General features: G+C 38.2%; 1 protein-coding gene across 9 annotated transcripts in view; it reads right to left on the bottom strand.

Moving 5' to 3' along the window:
- The window catches only part of Robo1 (roundabout guidance receptor 1), a 1,064,494-nt gene that overhangs the window by 310,859 nt on the left and 733,290 nt on the right, over positions 1-20,345 (bottom strand). For all 9 annotated transcript variants that reach the window (XM_060370628.1, XM_060370629.1, XM_060370634.1 and 6 more), the window contains one exon: positions 6,752-7,078. In XM_060370628.1, the coding sequence (XP_060226611.1) occupies positions 6,752-7,078 (327 nt within the window). The remainder of the gene's footprint in view (positions 1-6,751; positions 7,079-20,345) is intronic.

Below are 20,345 nucleotides of genomic sequence, written 5' to 3'. Positions count from 1 at the left end.
AATTGATTCATAAATAAGATCTTATATAGAGTATCTGAGTATCTGATTGTAGGACCATTCTCTGCATGATGCAAGTCTAGCCACTGAAATTTCAACTACAGCAAATTTTTGCAGTAATATTTCAAGATTTAAATAATTTTGCATCTATGTACTTGAAAAGTTTTCCAAGGGCAGGTGAGATGGATCAGTGAGCAGAGGCTTGAGGCTATGAGCTCCCTACCCAGGACCTTCATGGCAGGAGAGACCCAGCCTATCAAGTGCTCATGGTAGCATGCACACATGCACACAAAGTAAATAAATAAAGAAGTACAAAGAAGTATTCTATAATGAGCAAATATTGTTTTTAATTAACAAAAAAATTTAAAACAGAAAAAATTGTTTGTTTGGTTTTTTTACTTTAAGATTTTTTTTTAATCATCTACTTTAACCTGTGATTGGGACTAGAGACAACCTGTAGCATGCCCTGAATCAAAGATATTTATAGAAGTTGTTGATATATGAAATGAAAACAACAGTTTTCCAAGTCAAGAAGTCCACTATATATTCAAGCCTATAACCTGTTGCTTCTGAGTATTCATTAGGTACACCATGCATGACAATTGATACTAGTCAACATGAAACACTTGGCAAACTCAGTCCTGTCCTTCTGAAATACCCATTAAAACTCCTGTTCTGCTTGAGTTTATCATCACTCTCATCTGAGTCTCCACCTTTTACCTCACAGTGACTCCTAATAGCAGAAGGCTCAAAAATATGACAATGATATGTATGGTTTATTAAAAGCTGTCCAAGATCGAATGGAGGAACCCGAGGTTCTGTTCTGCTCCATCTGCTGTGTAAACTGAAAAAATCTGCCCTCTTGGTTCTGTCCTGTCAATACACAGAAGCCTCTCAATGAAATGTTTATAAGTGGCTTCTTTTATAGCCCTTCATGCTGGCACATGCCTTTAATCCTAGCACTTGGGAAGTAGAGACAGGTGGATCTCTGAGTTTGAAGCCAGCTTGGTCTACATAGTAAGTTCTAGGACAGTCAGAGCTACCGTGAGACCCTGTTTCAAAATAAATAAATAAAAATAAAAGTGTTTTTTTTTTTTTTATTCCATCTCACCTGAACCATTTGAACTCCTAGGAGAAATATTTATTTCCATCTTCTGTGGAATATATTTTTGTAAACATATTATTCTGTTAGCCAATATTTATGTCTATTTAACACATAAGGTTAACTTGCTTTGTCTTGCCTTCTCATTCTGTTTAAATGAAGAAAATTACAAATAAAGCTGCTAAAAACATGGTTGAGCAGTTGTCCTTGTTGTATACTTTAGGGTCTTTTGGATGTATGCCTAGCAGTGGTATAGCTGGATCAGTTGAGGAATGGATACAGGAACTGTGGTACATCTACACAATGCAATATTACTCAGCAATATAAAACATGAAAATATAAATCATGAAAATATAAATATATAAATATATAAATATATAAATCATGAAATTTGCAGGTAAATAGTGGGAACTGGAAAAGATCATCCTGAGTGAGGTATCCCAGAAGCAGAAAGACACACAGGGTATATACTCACTTATAAGTAGATACTAGACATAAAATATAGGATACACATACTAAAATCTGTACACCTAAGGAGGCTAATCAGGAAGGAGGACTCTGGCTAAGATGTTCAATCCCCATGCAAAAAGGCAAAGAGGATGGAAGTCAGAGGAGGGAGAAAACAGGGTACAGGACAGGAACCTACCACAGAGGGCCTCTGAAAGGCTCTACCCTGCAGGTTATCAAGGCAGATGTTGAGACTCATAGCCAAACTTTGAGCAGAGTACAGGGAATCTTATGAAAGAAGTGGGAGATAGTAAGACCTGGAGAGGACAGGAGCTCCACAAGGACAGCGACAGATCGTAAAAGTCTGGGCACAGGGATCTTTTCTGAGACTGATACTCCAGCCAAGGCCCACTCATAGAGATGGTCTGGAACCCCTGCACAGAGGGGCAGTTCAGTATCCAGGTGGCCTCCATAGTAATGGGGACAGGGACTGTCTCTGACATAAACTGATTGGCCTGCTCTTTGATCACCTCCCCCTGAGGGGGTAGCAGCCTTACCATGCCACAGAAGAAGACAATGCAGCCACTCCTGATAAGACCTGATAGACTAGGGTCAGAGGGAAAGGGAGGAGGACCTCCCTTTTCAGTGGACCGGGGGAGGGACATGGGTGGGAAGAGGGAAGGTGGGATTGGGAGGGGAGGAGGAAAGAAGGTATGTGGGGGATACAAAGTGAATAAACTGTAATTAATAAAAATAAAAATAATTAAAAAATAAAAGAAAAAGGAAAAGAAAAAGAAAAAATAAATAAAGAAAATTAGACACTTGTGATTCTAAATTACTTTGGGAAGTATTTTTTACTAATAATATATTTTTTTTAAATCATAGTGTATTAAGAGAAATGGAAAACATTTCTTTGACATGAATTTTACCGCAGTCATGTTTTTAGAAATGCAGTTAAGAAAATGGAAAAAGACGATCATTGATTGGTTAATACAGTGATTATTTTCTGAGCAATAGAATACTCCTCTGGTTTTGCTGCTAAGATCGTGAGCAGATGTCTGCCTAGTCCAGAGGGAATGTCTCTTCCTCAGGAAAAAACAGCTTAAATAGGAAACAAATAACCATATGCCGACTGCTCCCTGCTTCGCAGATGACATGGAGAGCCATGCCCTACAATGGGAGCCATGAGGGGCAAGGTTCAAATTAATTTTTCTTAAAAGTCAGTGCAATTATCCAAGATCAAAGAACTTGTTAACTACAACTTCTATCAAAGAATTGTGCTATCAATTTGTATGAGGCACAAAATAAATTTGAGTATAGGAGAACAAACAATTAGCAGTTTTCTAACACATTTCTTAAACTCTACAATAGTATAATTCATCACAAACCAGAAAATATGGCAGGCAAGAAGACCATTTTAGACAGCTAGTGTTGAAACTGACTGAGACACATAGGAATTTTCATAAATCATAAAAAAACCTTCAAATTTACTTCATCTGATTTAGATATGCCAGCCACATATTATTCCTGTTCTTCAAAAAATAATAATTGAAAGACAATTTAGGAAAATATATCCAGCACTAAAAGTTATTTTCTTTTGCAAAGCCAACATTTCCCAACTTGATATAAGTACTAGAAATAAGCACTGCTAAGCATTTCTTGCTTCAATTTTCAGATTTTACAATTATATACAGTAAGAATTGCAGCATTACAACTGAGGGCTTTTTTTTTTTTTTTTTAAGAAAAGGGATTGTTGTTTCTACTACAAAACAACTATAGGACTGCGACTCTCTCCTGCTCATCATCGTAACACAGATGATAACAAAACAAGACATTCCTAAAGATAACCAACCAATCCATGTAATTTTCTAGTTACATTATCTCAAACAAAAACTATCAATGTGCATGGGAGGCACATTTTTGGGAAGTTGGGATTAGGAGGGAGCAAGGGAGGGGGCTACAGCTGGACTACGAAATGAATAAACTGTAATTAATATTAAAAATAAAATTTAAAAAATAATAATACAGTTAACTAAAAATATCAATGTGCAACATTAGAGAATATTACTATTTCTACATAGAAATAAAAACGCAAGGAGCATTCTTTTTTTTATGTTTAAGGGACTGACAAATATTAAGAACCAAGAACTCCAGTTGTTGTCACAGCTGTAAAACTTGGTTGAAACACAAGCAAAACACAGATAAAATGTTTTTAAAGGCATTACTAACAACGGCTCTGCGAGACCCACAATGCCTCAAGACACTTCTGTTAATGCTGTTACTGAGGCCCCAGCATCACTGAGAAATTAGATGCAATCTTGGGCTTCCTGTCTGAGCCTTGGGGAGTGTAAGAATAGTTCTTATTTTACTCATGGCACCTAAACTAAGGAAACACGTAGAAAAACAAAGAGCAACAGAATACTCCAGGAAAAAATAAAAACCAAACTTCAGCAGTATTCCCAGGCTTATTTGTAACTAATATGGCTGACACCTGTGCTCACTATCAACAGAGCTGATCAATTATGTACCACACAAAAAGGCTGATTTGGATTTTAGGGTATAAACATCCTGAAAATGGGGTAAGACCAATATTAGTCATCAAAAACAAATGAGTGAGATAATATGAATTAAACTGCTACATATTTGTGGGGTGCTAAAGAAGATTTTTACTAAATAAGGGTTTTTAAGTTTTCCAAACACACAAAAGCCTTTCTGAGGGCAGGGTGGTGAAAGCAAACATACTATCCAATAAATAAGTGTTTTTCTATAATTAAACTAGTATGAAAACTACTTGACCTAAATGTTATTCAAACATTTTCAGTGTTTCAGAAAACTATTGTCTTTAATATCAAACTGCCATTAATTCCATACAAATTTAAGTATAAAGTGTTTATATATTTCTCTGCTTATAAATATAGGAAATATTCTAAGTATTATCTTACAACATTTTAAAAATCTTTCTATTAGATTCAGTAAATTATATTATTCATTTTTTATTTTGAGCACAGTGACAAATACCACCAGGAAATTTTTGGATTAAGCATAAGAAGCTCCAAATTAGGTTTTGATTTCCATGAACATATTTACTAAGACTTTCAAGGTAATGGTATATCTAACTGAGATAGAAAACTTAACTGGAAACTAATAATATCTTTAAAATACATGAACAGAAGTTAACAACAACAACAAAAACCGGCCTAAAGGCCAATGCATGCAGCGTGTCCTGAGGATGAGGGGTGAAACTGGGGGTGTTTTGAAAAGGAAGCTCTAGAATGGGCAGGTTGATCTCTGACATCCTCATAAATACTAAAGATGAGAAAAATGGAGCAGAGTAGGAATCAACATGACACAGTCATTGCTCCTTCTGTTTCACACACTTCATTGCCTTTGGTTTTCCTTTGTTTGCTTTGGGGTGTTTCTTTTTTATTTGTTTGGTTCTTTGTTGTTGTTGCTGTTTTTAACACAATTAGGGAACAACCTACATCTTTTCTACCAGCTTTTCTGATCCCCTAAATTCATTTTTTAATTTTACCAACCTTAATATTACCTCAATAAGGAATAATTGTTCTATAACAAAAATATGATTAAAATTACAGACTTGCAAGTGAGGATGACTCTCAAAACATGTTGATAAACATGTTGATAAACAGGAAAACATTTACATGTTTTTATTGTATTCCATTTAAAGTTGAGCTTAAAACATAATAGTAAAATCACTTTCCATTGTGATCATAGTTTCTATACCTCTTACAAATTTAGTTCTGAATCTTTCACTTTGAGTCAAGTCAATAAGAAAAGGACAGTTGTGTCTACTGTGTATTAATTTAAATAAGAAACATAGATGCAGGTTTCATGTAAACACTTTTACAGTGTAAAATGGGTACAGTGGCTTAGGCCTGTAACACCAGATTTGACGAGGTTGAGGCAGGAGACATGAAAGCTCAAGGCTGTTATGCAGCACACAGCAAAACCGTGTCTACAAATAAAACAAATGACAAAAAAAAAAAAAAATCTTAATGTGAATGGATAGTTTTGACATAGTCTAAAGTGGTTTATTTGATTTACTTCCATTATATATTTTCACTTAACACCAGACATCTTGGGCAGTCTGTCTCAATGGGAGTACCACACACGTTGGTGAGGGGGAGGGCAAACCATTTACTGTCTTTGGAGGTAATTCTGTATGAACGTTACGATTAAATCTCTAAATTTAATAACTGCTTACGCATTTTTCTGTGTGTTCTAGCTCTAGTTGAATGGTAACGACTATGAAAAGTTATATAAATAAAAGAGGAACAAAATTCATGTTAAAATATGGGTTTTCCTGGGACACCCTAAGCATATTAATAGATGCATAAGTAACCATATATATTTCAAGTGAACTTGTATGAATCTTACTTGTCTTTCGAATCCCTATGTATAAATTAGATTTATGATACACACAACAGGATTTTTCCAAGGCGGGGGGTGGGGAGGGACTTTTAACTACCTCCTGAATGCAGATGGGAAGTAGGAGAAGTCAGATTTATCTCCAAATACAATGTGTATCTGTAGCGCAGACACAGCAGTTTAACCATTCAACAAATCCCTGTTGAGATCATTTCGAAAGTGCAACACTGGGTATATGTATAAGCAAGCAATAAATAAGCGGAGTATCAGGGTAACACACACCTGTTTCTTCCCACGCTCGGCTGCTGGCCCAACGTAGGGAGCATCCAAATACAATTTCTTGGATGGCATATCTATGGACAAATTCTTTTTTTTTTCTTTCTAAATAAACATTTTATGTATACAAGCTCTGTTTTCATGCACACCAGAAGAGGGAATCAGATTCCAGTACAGACGGTTATGAGCCACCATGTAACCGGTTGCTGGGAATTGAACCGAGGACCTCTGGAAGAGCAGCCGGTGCTCTTAACCGCTGAACCATTCTTACACATTCAACATAGCTACAATAAACACTGGGAGGGAATAAGCCGCCACAGTGAAAACACTCAACAGAGAAACAGTTCTGAATCTCTGTATAAAGGTTGAATCTCCAAACAGGATGAGACGTGAGGAAAGCTGACATGAGAGATTGTACTCAGACAAAACTAGACTGTCCTCGTGCAAAGACTCTGACGCACACAGTTTCTTATGGCCACTGCCAAGCCATACGATCCCGCCACGCAATTTCCCCTGGAAAGCACAGCCCGTTTTACTTACTAGCTACCTCCAGCGATGCGTTGTGGCTCACAGCCTCTCCAAGGTAATTCCTTGCTACACAGATGTAGACCCCTTCGTCAGGTCTACTCTTCCGTCCATGTACTATACGTAAGAAAAATAAAGATCCACTTGGCAGCAACATTCGGTGAGAGCGAGGATCATCCTTGTCTGTCTCCACTCGCTCCCCACCCTTGTACCACTCGATAGTCGGTGTGGGGCGGCCTTCAGCTTTGCAGTTCAAAGTGGCAGGCTCCCCCTTGGAGACAATCAGGTCTGAAGGGTGTTCAACAATGCGAGGTGGGAAATCTTCCTGACGAAGACGGGAGCCTGCAGAAAAATTAAACAAATGTTTCATGTTTCACTTGAATACACTCAAAGGTCTTATTTCAGAAGCAGAGGCTTTGATGCTACTTAAACATTGCCTTGAACGGGTATGTGCTTCCTTAGGCTTGGTTTTAAAAACTCTCAGGATCTGCCCTGACCACTGCTCACATCTCTGGATGCTTTTGACTCTGCCCTTAGAATGCACTCTTGCTTAATTCTGCCTGTACGGAGGTTGCATGCTGATCCTTGAGGAGCCCACCTCACTGTTCTTTCATACCTCAGAAGGCACTTGTGATGGCTCGTCTCAGTTGTCAACTTCATGCAATCGAGAATCACCCAAGTTGGGAGTCTCAATGATGAAATAGGTGGAGGTTGGGTTGGCCCATGGGCAGCTCCGTGGGGTTATCTTGGTTACATCAACTGAGGTGGAATACCCAGTTTTGGTGGCACCGGCTCCTACTCCTGAGGTTCTGGATAATATAAGAGCAGGACTCATTGCAACTTGATAAGCCATGTTTGGTTCATATTCCTGGGAGGCCTGCCCTTTTTCTGAAAGGAAATGGAGGAGCGCATCTGAGGGTCAGGCTGGGTAAGGGGACTAGGTGGAGAGGGGTCCGTGGAAACTGCAGTCGGAAAGTACATACAAGAGAATTTTTTTAGGAACAGGAAATGTGTGCTGAACGCATGCATGCATTAATCCATGGCTTTCTGCTCTTAACTATGGATGTAATATGACTGCCTGCTACAAGTTCTTGTTGTATTTTCTACTCTTCCTGGGCGACTCGAACCTGGAATTGTGAGGCAAATAAGGCCTTGCTCCCTAAAGCCACATTTGTCAGCATCACTTATCACAGCAAACAAACAAACAAACCAAAATAAAGAAAAAAAACTCTAACCCTAAGCCTGCCTTTACAGAGGAACAACACCTTTGAATATTACTGGCTATGTCATAGATACCCATAATCCCCCTTTTTAAGGATCACTAGGTAGCTCTTTAATAAATGTATTCTATATATGAATGCATATTTCTTCCAAAGTTTAAAAAAACCCTCTTTTGAAGGGTGTCACTTTATTATTTTTAACTTTTCCTTTTTTGTACAATCTAGTCTTTATATTCCAACTGAAGCCCCTCCCTCAACTGCTTCCAGTCCCGCCCTCCCTCCCTCTTCCACCCTCTCCCCTTCCCCTAGTCCACTGAGATGGGGAATTCTCCACAATTGCCATCTACCTATAACTTATCAAGTCTCATCAGAACTGCCTGCATCCTCTTCCACCGTGGCCTGCCAAGGCCACATCACCAAGGGCAAGTTTTGAGTTCATGACAGAGGCAGCCCCTGCTCCCTTGCTCAGAGATCCACATGGAGACTAAACTGCTAACCAGCTACATCTGATCAGGGTGTCTAGGTCCTCTCTATGCAAGGTTCTTGGTTGGTGCATCAGTCTCTGCAAGACACCCTATGCAAAGATTTTTTTAGCTTTGTTGGTCTCTTTGTGGGGCTCCTGTCTCCTCCATGTCCTTCTATCCACCACCACTCCCTTTCTTCCATAACACTCCCTGCACTCTGCCCAAAGTTTGCCTGGGAGTCTCAGCACCTGCTTCAATTCCCTGTTGGGTGGAGCTTTTTAGAGGACCACTATAATAGGCTCCCATCCTGTTTCCTCTCTTCCACTACATCTGGTGTCTATCCTGTTTGCCATTCTGAATGACATTTAAGCATCTTCCCTAGGGTCTTCCTTAGTGTTTAGCTTCTTTAGGTCTGTAGATGTTAGTATGGCTATCCTATGTTATACAGCTAATATCCACTTATAGAAATTAGATACCAACAAACCAAATAATCCAATTAAAAACGGGGGTACAGAGCTAAACAGAGAATTCTCAAAAGAGGAATACCAAGCGGCACAGAAATACTTTTAAAAAAATATTCAATGTCCTAATCATCAGGGAAATGCAAATCAAAACAACTCTGAGTTTCCACCTTACACCCATCAGAATAGCTAAGATAAAAAATTCAAGCAACAACACATGGTGGAGAGGATGTGGAGAAAGGAGAACCCTCCTACATTGCTAGTGGAAGTGCAAACTTGTACAACCACTTTGTAAATCAATCTGGCTCTTTTTCAAACAATTGGGAATAGCACTACCTCAAAAATCCAGCTATACGACTCCTGGGCATATACCTAAAAGATACCCCACCATTCAACAAGAACATTTGCTCAACCATGTTTGTAGCAGCTTTATTCATAATAGCCAGAATCTGGAAACAACCCAGATGTCCCTAGACTGAGGAGTGGATGCAGAAATTGTGGCACATTTACACAGTGGAATACTACTCAGCTATTAAAAACAAGGAAATCATGAAATTTGCAGGCAAATGGTGGGATCTAGAAAAGATCATCCTGAGTGAATCAACCCAGAAACAGAAAAACAAGCATACACTCACTTATAAGCTGATATTAGTCATTTTATTTTTTTAACCAATATAGAATGCCAGATATTGTTATGACTTTTCTAAAAGAATTAAGTGTGTGTTGTTTTAAGAGGTTTATTTTTACTTTATGTGTATATGCGTGTCTGCCTACATGTTTGTATGTGCCATGTATATGTCCATGCCTGTACTCAAGGAGACCAGAAGAAGGTGTTAGATCCCATGGAAAAACAGTTACAGATGGTTGTAAACGACCATGAGAGCGCCAAGAACCAAACTGAAGTCCTCTGCTAGAGCAGCAAATTCTTTTAACCACAGTGCCATCTCTCCAGCTCCCAAAAGCACGTTTTTGCTATAAAAAGAACGTTTTATATAGGCTTATATATGTGTGTGTGTGTGTATGTAAACATATATGTTTCCAAGTGAAAATTTTTTTAAATGTGTGTTTAAATACTATCAAAGGAGAAGTGATATTTATGGGTGTGTGCTGTTCTACAGGCCTCAGAGATCACTTTATCAAGGTAACTCTTAAGTGTGTATGTCCTTTAAGTGTATCTTATGTGTGTACTTCTTTTATGCAGTACAATTAAGCCTCAAAAACAGGGATCATGTCTGTGGTTGTGTAACTGAGAATGTGGACTCTGGTATTTGAACACTTGGTCCCCAGCTGGTGGAGCGGTTTGGAGAGGTTTCCATGGCATCACCTTGCTGGAGGGAATATGTCCTTGTGGGACAGGTTTTGAAATGATATACGTCAACCACTTTTAGTCTGCTGTCTCTACTTCATGCTTGCGGCTTTAAGATGTAATCTGTATGTTCCTGCTGTCACACATGCAGCTTGCTGCAGCTGCTGCATCTCTATCATGATGGACTGCTGTCCTTCTGGAACTGCAAGCCTATATAAACTCTTCCTTCTCTAAGTTATCCTGCTCATGGCACTTTATCAAACAATAGAAAAGTAATTTAAAATCTCTCATGTTTTAAATATTCTCAACTGCTTTCTGCTGGCTATAGAGGAAATATATAAAATGTGTCAAACCTCCATCAATTTCACCAACTCCAGCTTTCATTTAATGCAGCCTCAAGCCTGGCTCTCCTGTAGTATGTGTACCTCAGTGAAAACTGCAAAGGAGAAATGTGTCTTTCTCAACATCTCCTCAAAACGCCATGCCCATCTTTACACTACCGCCATCTGGATCCAACCACTATCCCTTCTGTTGAGGTTTAGGAAAGTGCCTTTAATGGTCCATTGAGATGTCGTCAGAAGGCTTTGAACTTATTTGCTCTCAAGTTCTTAACGAGACCCACAGACTGACCTTTTCTTTCCCCAGCCCAGCTCTCCACACAGCCTGCTCACGCCTTCCCACGCCTTCTGTTAGCTCCACAGCCATACTGTGTTTCCTTCTTCCCTGGCAAACGCCTGCCACAGACACGGAGCTCCAAGTAAACTACACTCTCCTTAAAGCCCAGACTTCTTTCAAGCATCTATTCTCCCTAAATCCCACTCTCTGCGCCCTGCAAGTTAAGTTCGTTGTATAAACCTTAACATAATTATACAGACAACCTTATTAAGAGTTATTGGAGTTATCACTGAATTTTATTTATGTAATACTTCCAACACTTTTCTATTCCCCACAAGTATGCGAGATCTGTGGGCTTCCTTTTTCTCGCAGTTGTCTGCTGATGTTGGCAAAGTATTGAACATACTACAATGTTCCATAAACATCAGTAGAAACACTGAGAAAATAAATAAATGGCTACAAGGAAAGGCCTAACTGGGAAGAGGTAGCTAAAGGAATAACAGAGTCTAGATCTGAGTATAGGTACGTATGTCTGTATCCAACACTTGGGAGGTAGAGACAGAGGTATGGGAAGTTCAAGGTCATCCTTGACTACATTGTTAGTTTGAGGCTCAACTGGACTACAGTGAGCCATGTTTCAAAACAAGCAAGCAAGCAAACAAGCAAAAACATGCTGGAACCAAATAGGAAACTTATAAGACTTTCCTTTTTAAAATACCCACTGAGAAATGTATTCAGCCACAATAGTCCCTATATGGTATATGTAGCTCATTCACCTCTGTGTCTTATTTGTTTTCTTAGGGGAATGACTATGAAAGGGAATGTTAACAATCTCAGTGACTGAGAGTTTCATAACTTGAGAAGATGGCTCTGCCTGCAGTGCAAGCATGAAGATCTAAGTCTGGATGCATAGCACAGAGGTAAAAGGCAGGCATGAGGTGACAGATCCAGGATGGGGTACAGGATAATGTCAGATAAAGGAGGGGAAGAACTCATTGGCCAGCCAATCTACCCCAAAATGCTAAGCTCTAAATTAAGTTAAAGACACTGTCTCAAAAAATACAATGGAAGAGTGATATGGGAAATCACCCAACATCAGCTTCTGGTCTTCCCAAATGCAGGCATGGGAACTTGCATTTGCATATACACAGAGGTGTGATGAGGTAGATAGAGACAGAGACAAAGACAGATGGGGATAGAAGAGCTTCACAATCAGAGCTACAGAGAAATAGCTTAGAACCTGGAACACTGTGTGATATAAATTGTTTAAATGATGGCAGACTTGAAGCTGGGGGGGCGGGGAGTTTGGGGGGCAAGGGGAAATAAGCCAGCAAGATGGAAGAAAATTTAGAAACCCTTCTGTTTGTACAATGGCTATATTAAAGAATATGAAATACAGGTTGGCTTTCGGGTTACTCATAATTATCAGTGCTATGAAACCTCAATATATCATTAGCCTGTAGGATGACTGTAATTATGAAAGACAGATACTGATGACAATCAACTAATGAGGTGATGCACACTTAAGTTTTAAATTACGAAAGTCCATCTGAGATAGGAAATAAGGTTATAATTGCTGCTATGAGAACATAAAGGAAGGACACTGAAGACAACCCCCACCGTTTAGAGAGGGGTCTGGAGCCTCACAGCACTTGAGAAGACAGAGTCCCTAAGAATGAGTCACACAGAAAAGAAAGGCAAGGAGTTCACTCAAGGCACAGCCACTAGACTGCACAGCACGCTCAGGGATCTGCTGGTAGGTAAGCTTACAGTTTGCAGTGTCAGAAACTGAGACGCATAAACCTGAAAAACAAAATGAAAGAAATGATGAAAAGTGGAAAAAAAAAGAGAAGAGAAAAGCGAGATGATAGAATAGGCTTTGACCATCAAGTGAGTGCTCTGCAGGTTTGCTGGGGTGTGTGACTGTGTGTGACTGTGAGTGTTTTCACGCTTGGAAACCAGAAGTAAATACTGGGTGTCCTATTCTATTGCATATTATTTCCTAAGATCAGGTCTCTCACTGAACCCGCAGTTCATTGACTGGCTACATTGGCCTGCTCCAGGGATCATGCTGTCTCTGCCCCACAGCAACGTGTCTGTATATGTATGCTTCTGCACCAGGCTTTGTATGTCTGTACTGAGAATTAAAACTCAGGTCTTCATTCTCCCCCTGGAAACTCTACCCACTGAGCCATCTTCTCAGTTGGAAAACCATTAAAAAATGTTTAAAGTTAGGGCTATTATTTGGTCTTAAAGAACCTACTCTTGATATAATAAAGTCAACATAAGCAGACTAAGTTAGGGTTGTACCTTCAAATTATGACTCTCTGAAAATGTACTTAGACAATGACAGAAAGAACAACAAAGAAACACAGGAGCTAATAAGTTAAGCAATCAGCAGAGCCTCCTCGCTGGCAATGTGGAGGACGGTGAAAAGAATGTTCATGATGGAGGAGAGACAGGGAGATGGCCAACCCACTGTGTCAGTGGGAGCTGAAGCGTAGTTTCAGTGAACATGCAGATAAGACTTTCTGACAGGAAGAAAAGCTGAGTACACTTCTAGAAAACACAGAGAGATGACGAGGTGACAGCTGCGTCTCCAAATGTGACCTAAGAAACAAAATCTCAGCTAGAGCCATTGACTGGAAAAGAGCTGGGGCAAAAATCCTGGGAAAGAATAAAACTGTCTGGGGGGAAGGTGTAGAGGAAGTCACGGCCAATTGTAGAACCTGGAGACTGCCCAGGCTCCAGCACAGTGCACTGTTGCTGAGGAAAGTCTCCGTCTGAACTTCAGTTCCCCAGAGCTGGACCGCAGCCAGCAGGACATTGGGGAATAGAGAACTCAGACCCAAGTTTTCACCACCATGTTTGTACAGCAGCCTTCAGTAAAAGCCTCAGCAATAAAAATGCTTTCTATATTATTAATGACTAATTTTTTTAATTCTCTACGGAATACACTTTCCCCACATTGTTAATAACATTTCTCATATTAAAGGGGGAAAAAAGCTGAGGTTCTCAGAGTCTAGTCTTACTAATGTACGTTTGGATCTGCCAGAAAATGCATGTACTGTGTACTGTTTCCCAAGCTTACTTTTCTTTTAAACATGGGGTTGGTTCTACTGAGTTTTATTTCTGATGAATATATTTGAATATAAAAATTTACACAGTAAAGTATATAGTTATCTGAAGACAATAAAAAAGGTCATCAGAAAAGCAGACCTTCAACTGAAAGAGAACCAAAGACTTAGGAAATCAAAACAAAAACATTAAAGTGATTTAATTCTTTATAATGTATGAGTTAAGATCATCAGGAGCAAATCAAGCCAGGCAAAGAAGTGTACAACTGTAATGTAATTAGTGTAGTGTTCCCTCAGCAAGATGAAAGTGAGGAGACAGGGGCCTTTCCTGTGAGCTGATTGGTATGCAGAGATGCACAGCTCAGAGGAGAGGGAAGGAGATGCTGTCTCATGGTAAGTGGCAAGGACCAACACCGAGTGTGTCCTTTGACCTCTGCACATGTGTCATGGCATGGTCCTCTCCTTCAGCTTGTGTGTCATGGCATAGACATACCTTACACACTGTAGAACTGTCCTCCAATAATAAATGTTCTCAAGTCACCTGCCAATCGTCCTTGCAGTGATGCTAACTTGTGCATGTTTCATATAAAAGCATAGAAAGTTTATTATAGAATAGTGGGAAAGTCCACGCCCTGTAGACTAACTCAGTAGTTACAAAGAAGAGAAAGTAAAAGAGAAAAGAACCAAAGAACAGAAGGGATAACACCTTAACAAGATCTTGAGACAATACTGTTATTCCTTAACAAGTACCAGGAAGACACTGTCCTTTAAGAAGGATTTAGGATGTTACTGTCCACTGCTCTCAAGAAGAACATTGGTCGCTCCCTGGGGATGCAGCACCACAGAAAAGGGCTGGGCAGAATTCCTTCAACAATGGCCCAGTTGGAAGATATAATATAAACAAAGAGTGACTGAAGTATCTAAATATTTACACGACCACAGCTGGAAAGAGACATGCACGTAAGTGCTAAGTATTTCAGGGAAATTCATCAAAGTCACATGAGATTTACGATGAAGAACCCAAACTCCTAGCGGGATGTAAACTCTCCCCCACCTACTGAGACATTACTTACAGAAACACAAACGAGCAACCATTCCAGAGACACTGGTCCTATTAATATTCTATTCAGGCTTGTATAGACTGTTATTACTTCTTTTCTTTCTCTAGCACAGAAGCAGTCTTTTTTCATAACCCTTTATTTATATTCTCAAGTCCGTTTCTTGGTACATTGAAAGAACCCCAGGATGTTATAAAGAAGTTCTTACTTGTATCCAAATTACTCTTTAATACTTTTTGATGGGTTAATTCAGGAAGTTTGCAGTGATTAAATTCTCCTGATGAAGCATATCAAAGAACAAAAATGCTTATAAAGCTGCTAATATCTCAACAAATGCATTAAGTAATTGAGAGGCCAGCAATGAATATTAATAGAAAAGTTGGTGACATCTGCCCAAAGCAGGGTTGGGAATGTATATAATTGCCATGACAACATGCCTATGTTTGTAAAAATATTTATATTTTTGGAGAAAGCTCACCACTTAACTTTTTTCCCCTAAGCTTTGCCTACATTTTAAGGAAAATTATCTCTAATTACAAGCACACACCCCATCATCACAAATCCAATAATTTTCCTGTCAGAGGTTTTTCCCACCAGGAGACGTTTGCTAAAAACAAGAAAGCACCACTTACTGCTTACTAAATACAGGACACAGAAAAAAAGTCATGCAGAGTTTGAAACTAGACTTGACCATGCAGTAAGATCTTGTCTCATAAAACACCCAAATAAGTAAACCAATTAACTGAAGACTATCCTCTAAGGAGTCGTATACATTTCCAAAGTCCTCTCAGTGTTGTGGAAATACACACAAAAATAAATCCTGTGTTATGAAGAATAAGCACCTTCAGCTGAAATTATGCACGGTGAAAGAATATAAGGGAAGCAATGTATTAAAAAAATTACAAAAGGTCACAAAGAAAGATAGAAAGAAAGAAAGAAAGAAAGAAAGAAAGAAAGAAAGAAAGAAAGAAAGAAAGAAAGAAAGAGAAAGCTCTTGTAACCAAAGCTTATAATAATCCCAAGAATTATGTGTGAACTGGCAGAACTATTGTTAAAAATGATCATCAAAGCAAAGCCAAAATGAAATTCCAGGACAGAATGTCTACTGTTTGGGTAATATCCTTTATCATCAAAACCAAATGTTTATTTCCCTAGAGATGGGAAAAAAGATTGACAGTATCATAAGTTAAATGTTAGAAATAATTTCGAGCCCCCCCCAACTCCTCACCACTTTTAATAACACAGACACTGAAGAGATGCCAGGGGTTTACCCACTGCAGGAACAGCCTCAGCTGGGGCCTCACCCTATGCTGGGTGCACAGACTGCAGGGTGGAAGTTTGTTCAGAATTCATTCTTTTTCATTTTCCCTTTTGCAAAATGTTAAACAGCATTGCGTGCATATCTTCAAGGCCCAAATTTTTCTTGTTGTCTCATCTATCAATCTGTCCATCCATCATTTGCTTACATAAGAATTGTGAAATAAAATCACTATTCTCAGTTTGGAGTGTATGAAAAGAGACAGAAAATATGCAAGGATGACATTAAAGCTGGAGGCAGTGGTCATAGTCCCAGTGACGAGGCGGTAAAGAAAAAGGCCTTTTGAATTTGAGGCTAGATTTGACCACATGGTGGGATTGATTCTCATAAAACACCAAGATAAACTGATTAAAGAAAATGAGCCACTTATTTAAGAACAGCAATAGCAGAAGAAATTAGAATTGGAAGACATGGCTTAAAGTCGAAATTGTGAACTATTGTATGTGTGCAGAAAATAACTCAACTAGAGACTGGGTTCAACCACTGGGGTTTAAATCTTGTACCAGCTCACTACTTAGACCTGGAACATTTGCTTAGCTGCTATTTGCATTGATAGAAAGAAGACAAGATAATGTCTGTATGTTATTCATAATGCCAGATGCAAAAGAAGAACCTATAACATAAAAACGAGGGCTTGAAATTCTGGAAACTGCCTGAGTACCACTGTTAGATTTCACAATCTTTCTTCCCCCATCTTTGAGTTACACCAGTTTTCTCACTAATTCCAGGAGAATTTTTCCTCCAGACCTGGAAGAAATATTGTAAAAGCAGCTTAGCCCCCAACTTCAGTTTATTTTTTAACTCCAAATAAATTTTAATTTACACAGGTCTTGGAAGATACCAGTACAGTTTCTATGAAACATTTCTGAAAACAAGAGAAGACAAACAAAATAGAGGGGACTAGGAAAATAATCAGTAAAACGTATACTCTATAGGCGTGAGCATCCCTGTTCAAATCACCACACTGCATGAGCAAGCCCCTGTAATCCCAGCACCAGGATAAGATGGAGCAGACAAAGGACAAACTCTATCCCTCAGTGGCCAGACAGTGAACTCAGGATGACATCTGACAGCAAACTCTCATCTCCAAATGCACAAGCATGATTCAGCAACGTGCCCACCTACATATGTGCAAGCAAACATGTGTGCACATCATACACACAAAACTGATAATTCATCAAAGCGTTTAGCACAGCCAACTCAGTTTTGCTGAGTAGCTAGCCATCCACGGTCACATGGAATAAAGCACCGCTATTCCTTGGAGGAAATAACCCAAATGGGCACACTGAGTACTGAAATGCATTACTTCCGGATAGAGATGGTAGGGCTTTTAAAATACTACCGGATTGATCACAGTCTTTCATTTTCTTTTCATAACATACACACACAAAAATTTGGAACACCAGAATAGAGATTAAGTCTGTGAGCTACAGTGAATACTAATATTCAAGAGGTCTAGAATAATATTCAAGAGGTATAATACTTTATACCTTATATTTATATTTATATTTAAGGTATAAAGTATACCCTAAAATATTCTGACCTATTTCAGTTTTTAAGACGAACTCAAACTTTGTAATTTTTCTGAGCATAGATGCTAAAAATATTTCACATCATAAAAAATAGTATATGGCAAGTCCATTGATTTTCTTTCCTTTATGGCAATGAAAATACAGCTAGTAATCATCTTGGATTGTCTACATGGTAGGCAAATAACACGGTACTGCAATCAAAGTAAAATTTTCAGCTCATTTATTTACATTTAATATGGAAATAGCAGACAGTGACATATTATCAAAATTTGCTATCAAAGTGGCCAATCAGGAACACTTAACAACTGTATAAATAAACCTTGCCTAACAAGCTGCCTCTGTCTTCTTGTTAAAACTTCTGAAAAAGATAGTCTGAAAAAAATTTTACTCATACGTACAAAACATGCTTTCAAGTCACAAATTAAAAAATATATATATATGTATATATATTTGAATATGCATACAATAATTTAACCACCATAAAGGTAAGTAGTATGTAGGGTCAAACTAGCCAATCCTTTATAAACAGTTGCATTACACTGTCATAGAAATATTTCATATAGAAATAATTTACTAACAGTCCAAAATCTAAAATCAATTAAAGCAGCAAGAAGGAAGGTTTTACCTATACTTTTTTGGAGCTCTCATGCTTGTCATATGTAAAGAACCCTTGATTTTAGATGATGGGATAACGTCTTCAAAATAAGAGTATAAAATTTGTTTTAAGGATAATTGTCTAAGGACAATTAGACTTCTAAAAGACAAAATTCTCTAAATACTCTTTTAAAGGCTTACTGAGGAATTCCTATAGGAACATAGTCAACTCCACTCTGTAAAAACTCAGTAATTTTGACATGAGCAAGTATTTCTAAAGAAAATCTTTTTGCCATATCAGTAAACCCTTCTAAATTTTTCTTTTACACCTCTTCTAAATGTTTCTTTTATTGTGTGTTAGTTTCCATTTTTGTAGTTCCTAAGCAATGTGTGAAGAAAGGGTAATGAGAGGTAGAACCTATCAGTCAGCATGGAGGAATTTATCTAATTTTCCAACATTAACAAAAAAAAATCAAAAACTTAAATAATAACAAATATTTATATAGTTTTAATCTCTATTTTATAAAGGGCAAATAAAACTATCTATAGTTTACCTAATACAAAAAAAATCTATGATGAATAAATTATATGCTTATCCTTTAATTTAAAATATAAACTCCCTCAAATTCTTCTACTTATAAAAACAACTCTATAGAAAATAATGATATCTATATGAATTCTTCATGCTGTACTATAATAAAATTTTTGATAGGAAATATAATGCTTACATAAGGAAAGGAAAAGATTGTTATATTACTGTGAGATTTAAAGAATGTAGCAACCCCCAGGCTCTGGAATAAAGTGTCAATAGGACCTGTGTCTTTTTAGATCATGTGCAATCCAGAGTTAATATCACTCTTACACGAGCTACACCGTAGTTACTGAAACCATGGCCACGTACTCATATTAACCAGCAATAAAAACTTTTTGCTGTGCACACTTAAATGAGCACTAAACAAAGGAGTTTCTTACATGAAACATTAAGCAACATAGTTAGATAGAAGGAAAGGAAAGACCCCACAAAAGCAGGCCATTCTAGCTAGGTGGAAGACCCCTGTGAGAGTAATTGAATGGGGACTACAGACCCTGAGGCACATAGTTGCTGGGTCATGCCTTTGTGATCACTGGGAATTGAAAGACTGGATATGGATTTAAACCAATTAACAGCTATCAATTGCCTCTTCTCTTTAGGCATCAAATAGACCTAATCATTTCACTTATCTTCCATGACACAGCAAGCTAATTCCTAGTCTCTGCCACTCAGTGAAAATTGGTTATTTGAACCTTAAATTATTCTCCCTTCAGACTCAACTTAAAAAAATAAATTAAAACCTAGAATGCCTAGTCTCTCTGCCTAGTAAGTCAGATGGAATAACAGATGGAAAGGACAGTATTGCATCACAGCTCCAAGGAAGGATCAATCAACGAACCATGGTAAGTAGGACAAAATTATTATTATATACAATATATGAAAATTGTGTTCAGATGTAGGTTTGAAGAAAATGGATGAATTACACATCACACTACAGTGACTAAACATAGCAAGGCAAGAAAAATAATCCTTTCATTTGCTAGCTTGTTCGCTTTTTTGATGTCTCCCAGTGTTGGCCCTGTCTGATCTAGATCTCATTATTTAGTTCAGAATGGCCTTAGACTTGTCCTTATCCTCCCACCTCTGCCTACCATGCCCAACATAAAGACCATAAATTCCTGGTTGCCTTATTGACCAAATAAGGACATTTTTCACTGAAAGACAATATATGGTGGGAAAATAGTTATATTGCTGTGAAATGTAAAGAATAAAATAGCCTACCCACTGTGAAAGTGCAGACAGAAATTTGATGCAAAGATGAAAACAATGCTAAACTTTTTACTTGTTTGTTTTCTTTATATGGCTTAATCTTAAACCACAAGAATAATGACTATTACGTGGCAGAAGTCCAAAAGGAAAATAATAAAAAACA

Source organism: Meriones unguiculatus, chromosome 17 (genome assembly GCF_030254825.1).
Source record: "Meriones unguiculatus strain TT.TT164.6M chromosome 17, Bangor_MerUng_6.1, whole genome shotgun sequence".
Taxonomy (NCBI): Eukaryota; Metazoa; Chordata; class Mammalia; order Rodentia; family Muridae; genus Meriones; species Meriones unguiculatus.
The sequence above is the reverse complement of the archived record's forward strand: the minus strand, read 5'-3'. Positions and strand labels throughout refer to the sequence as shown.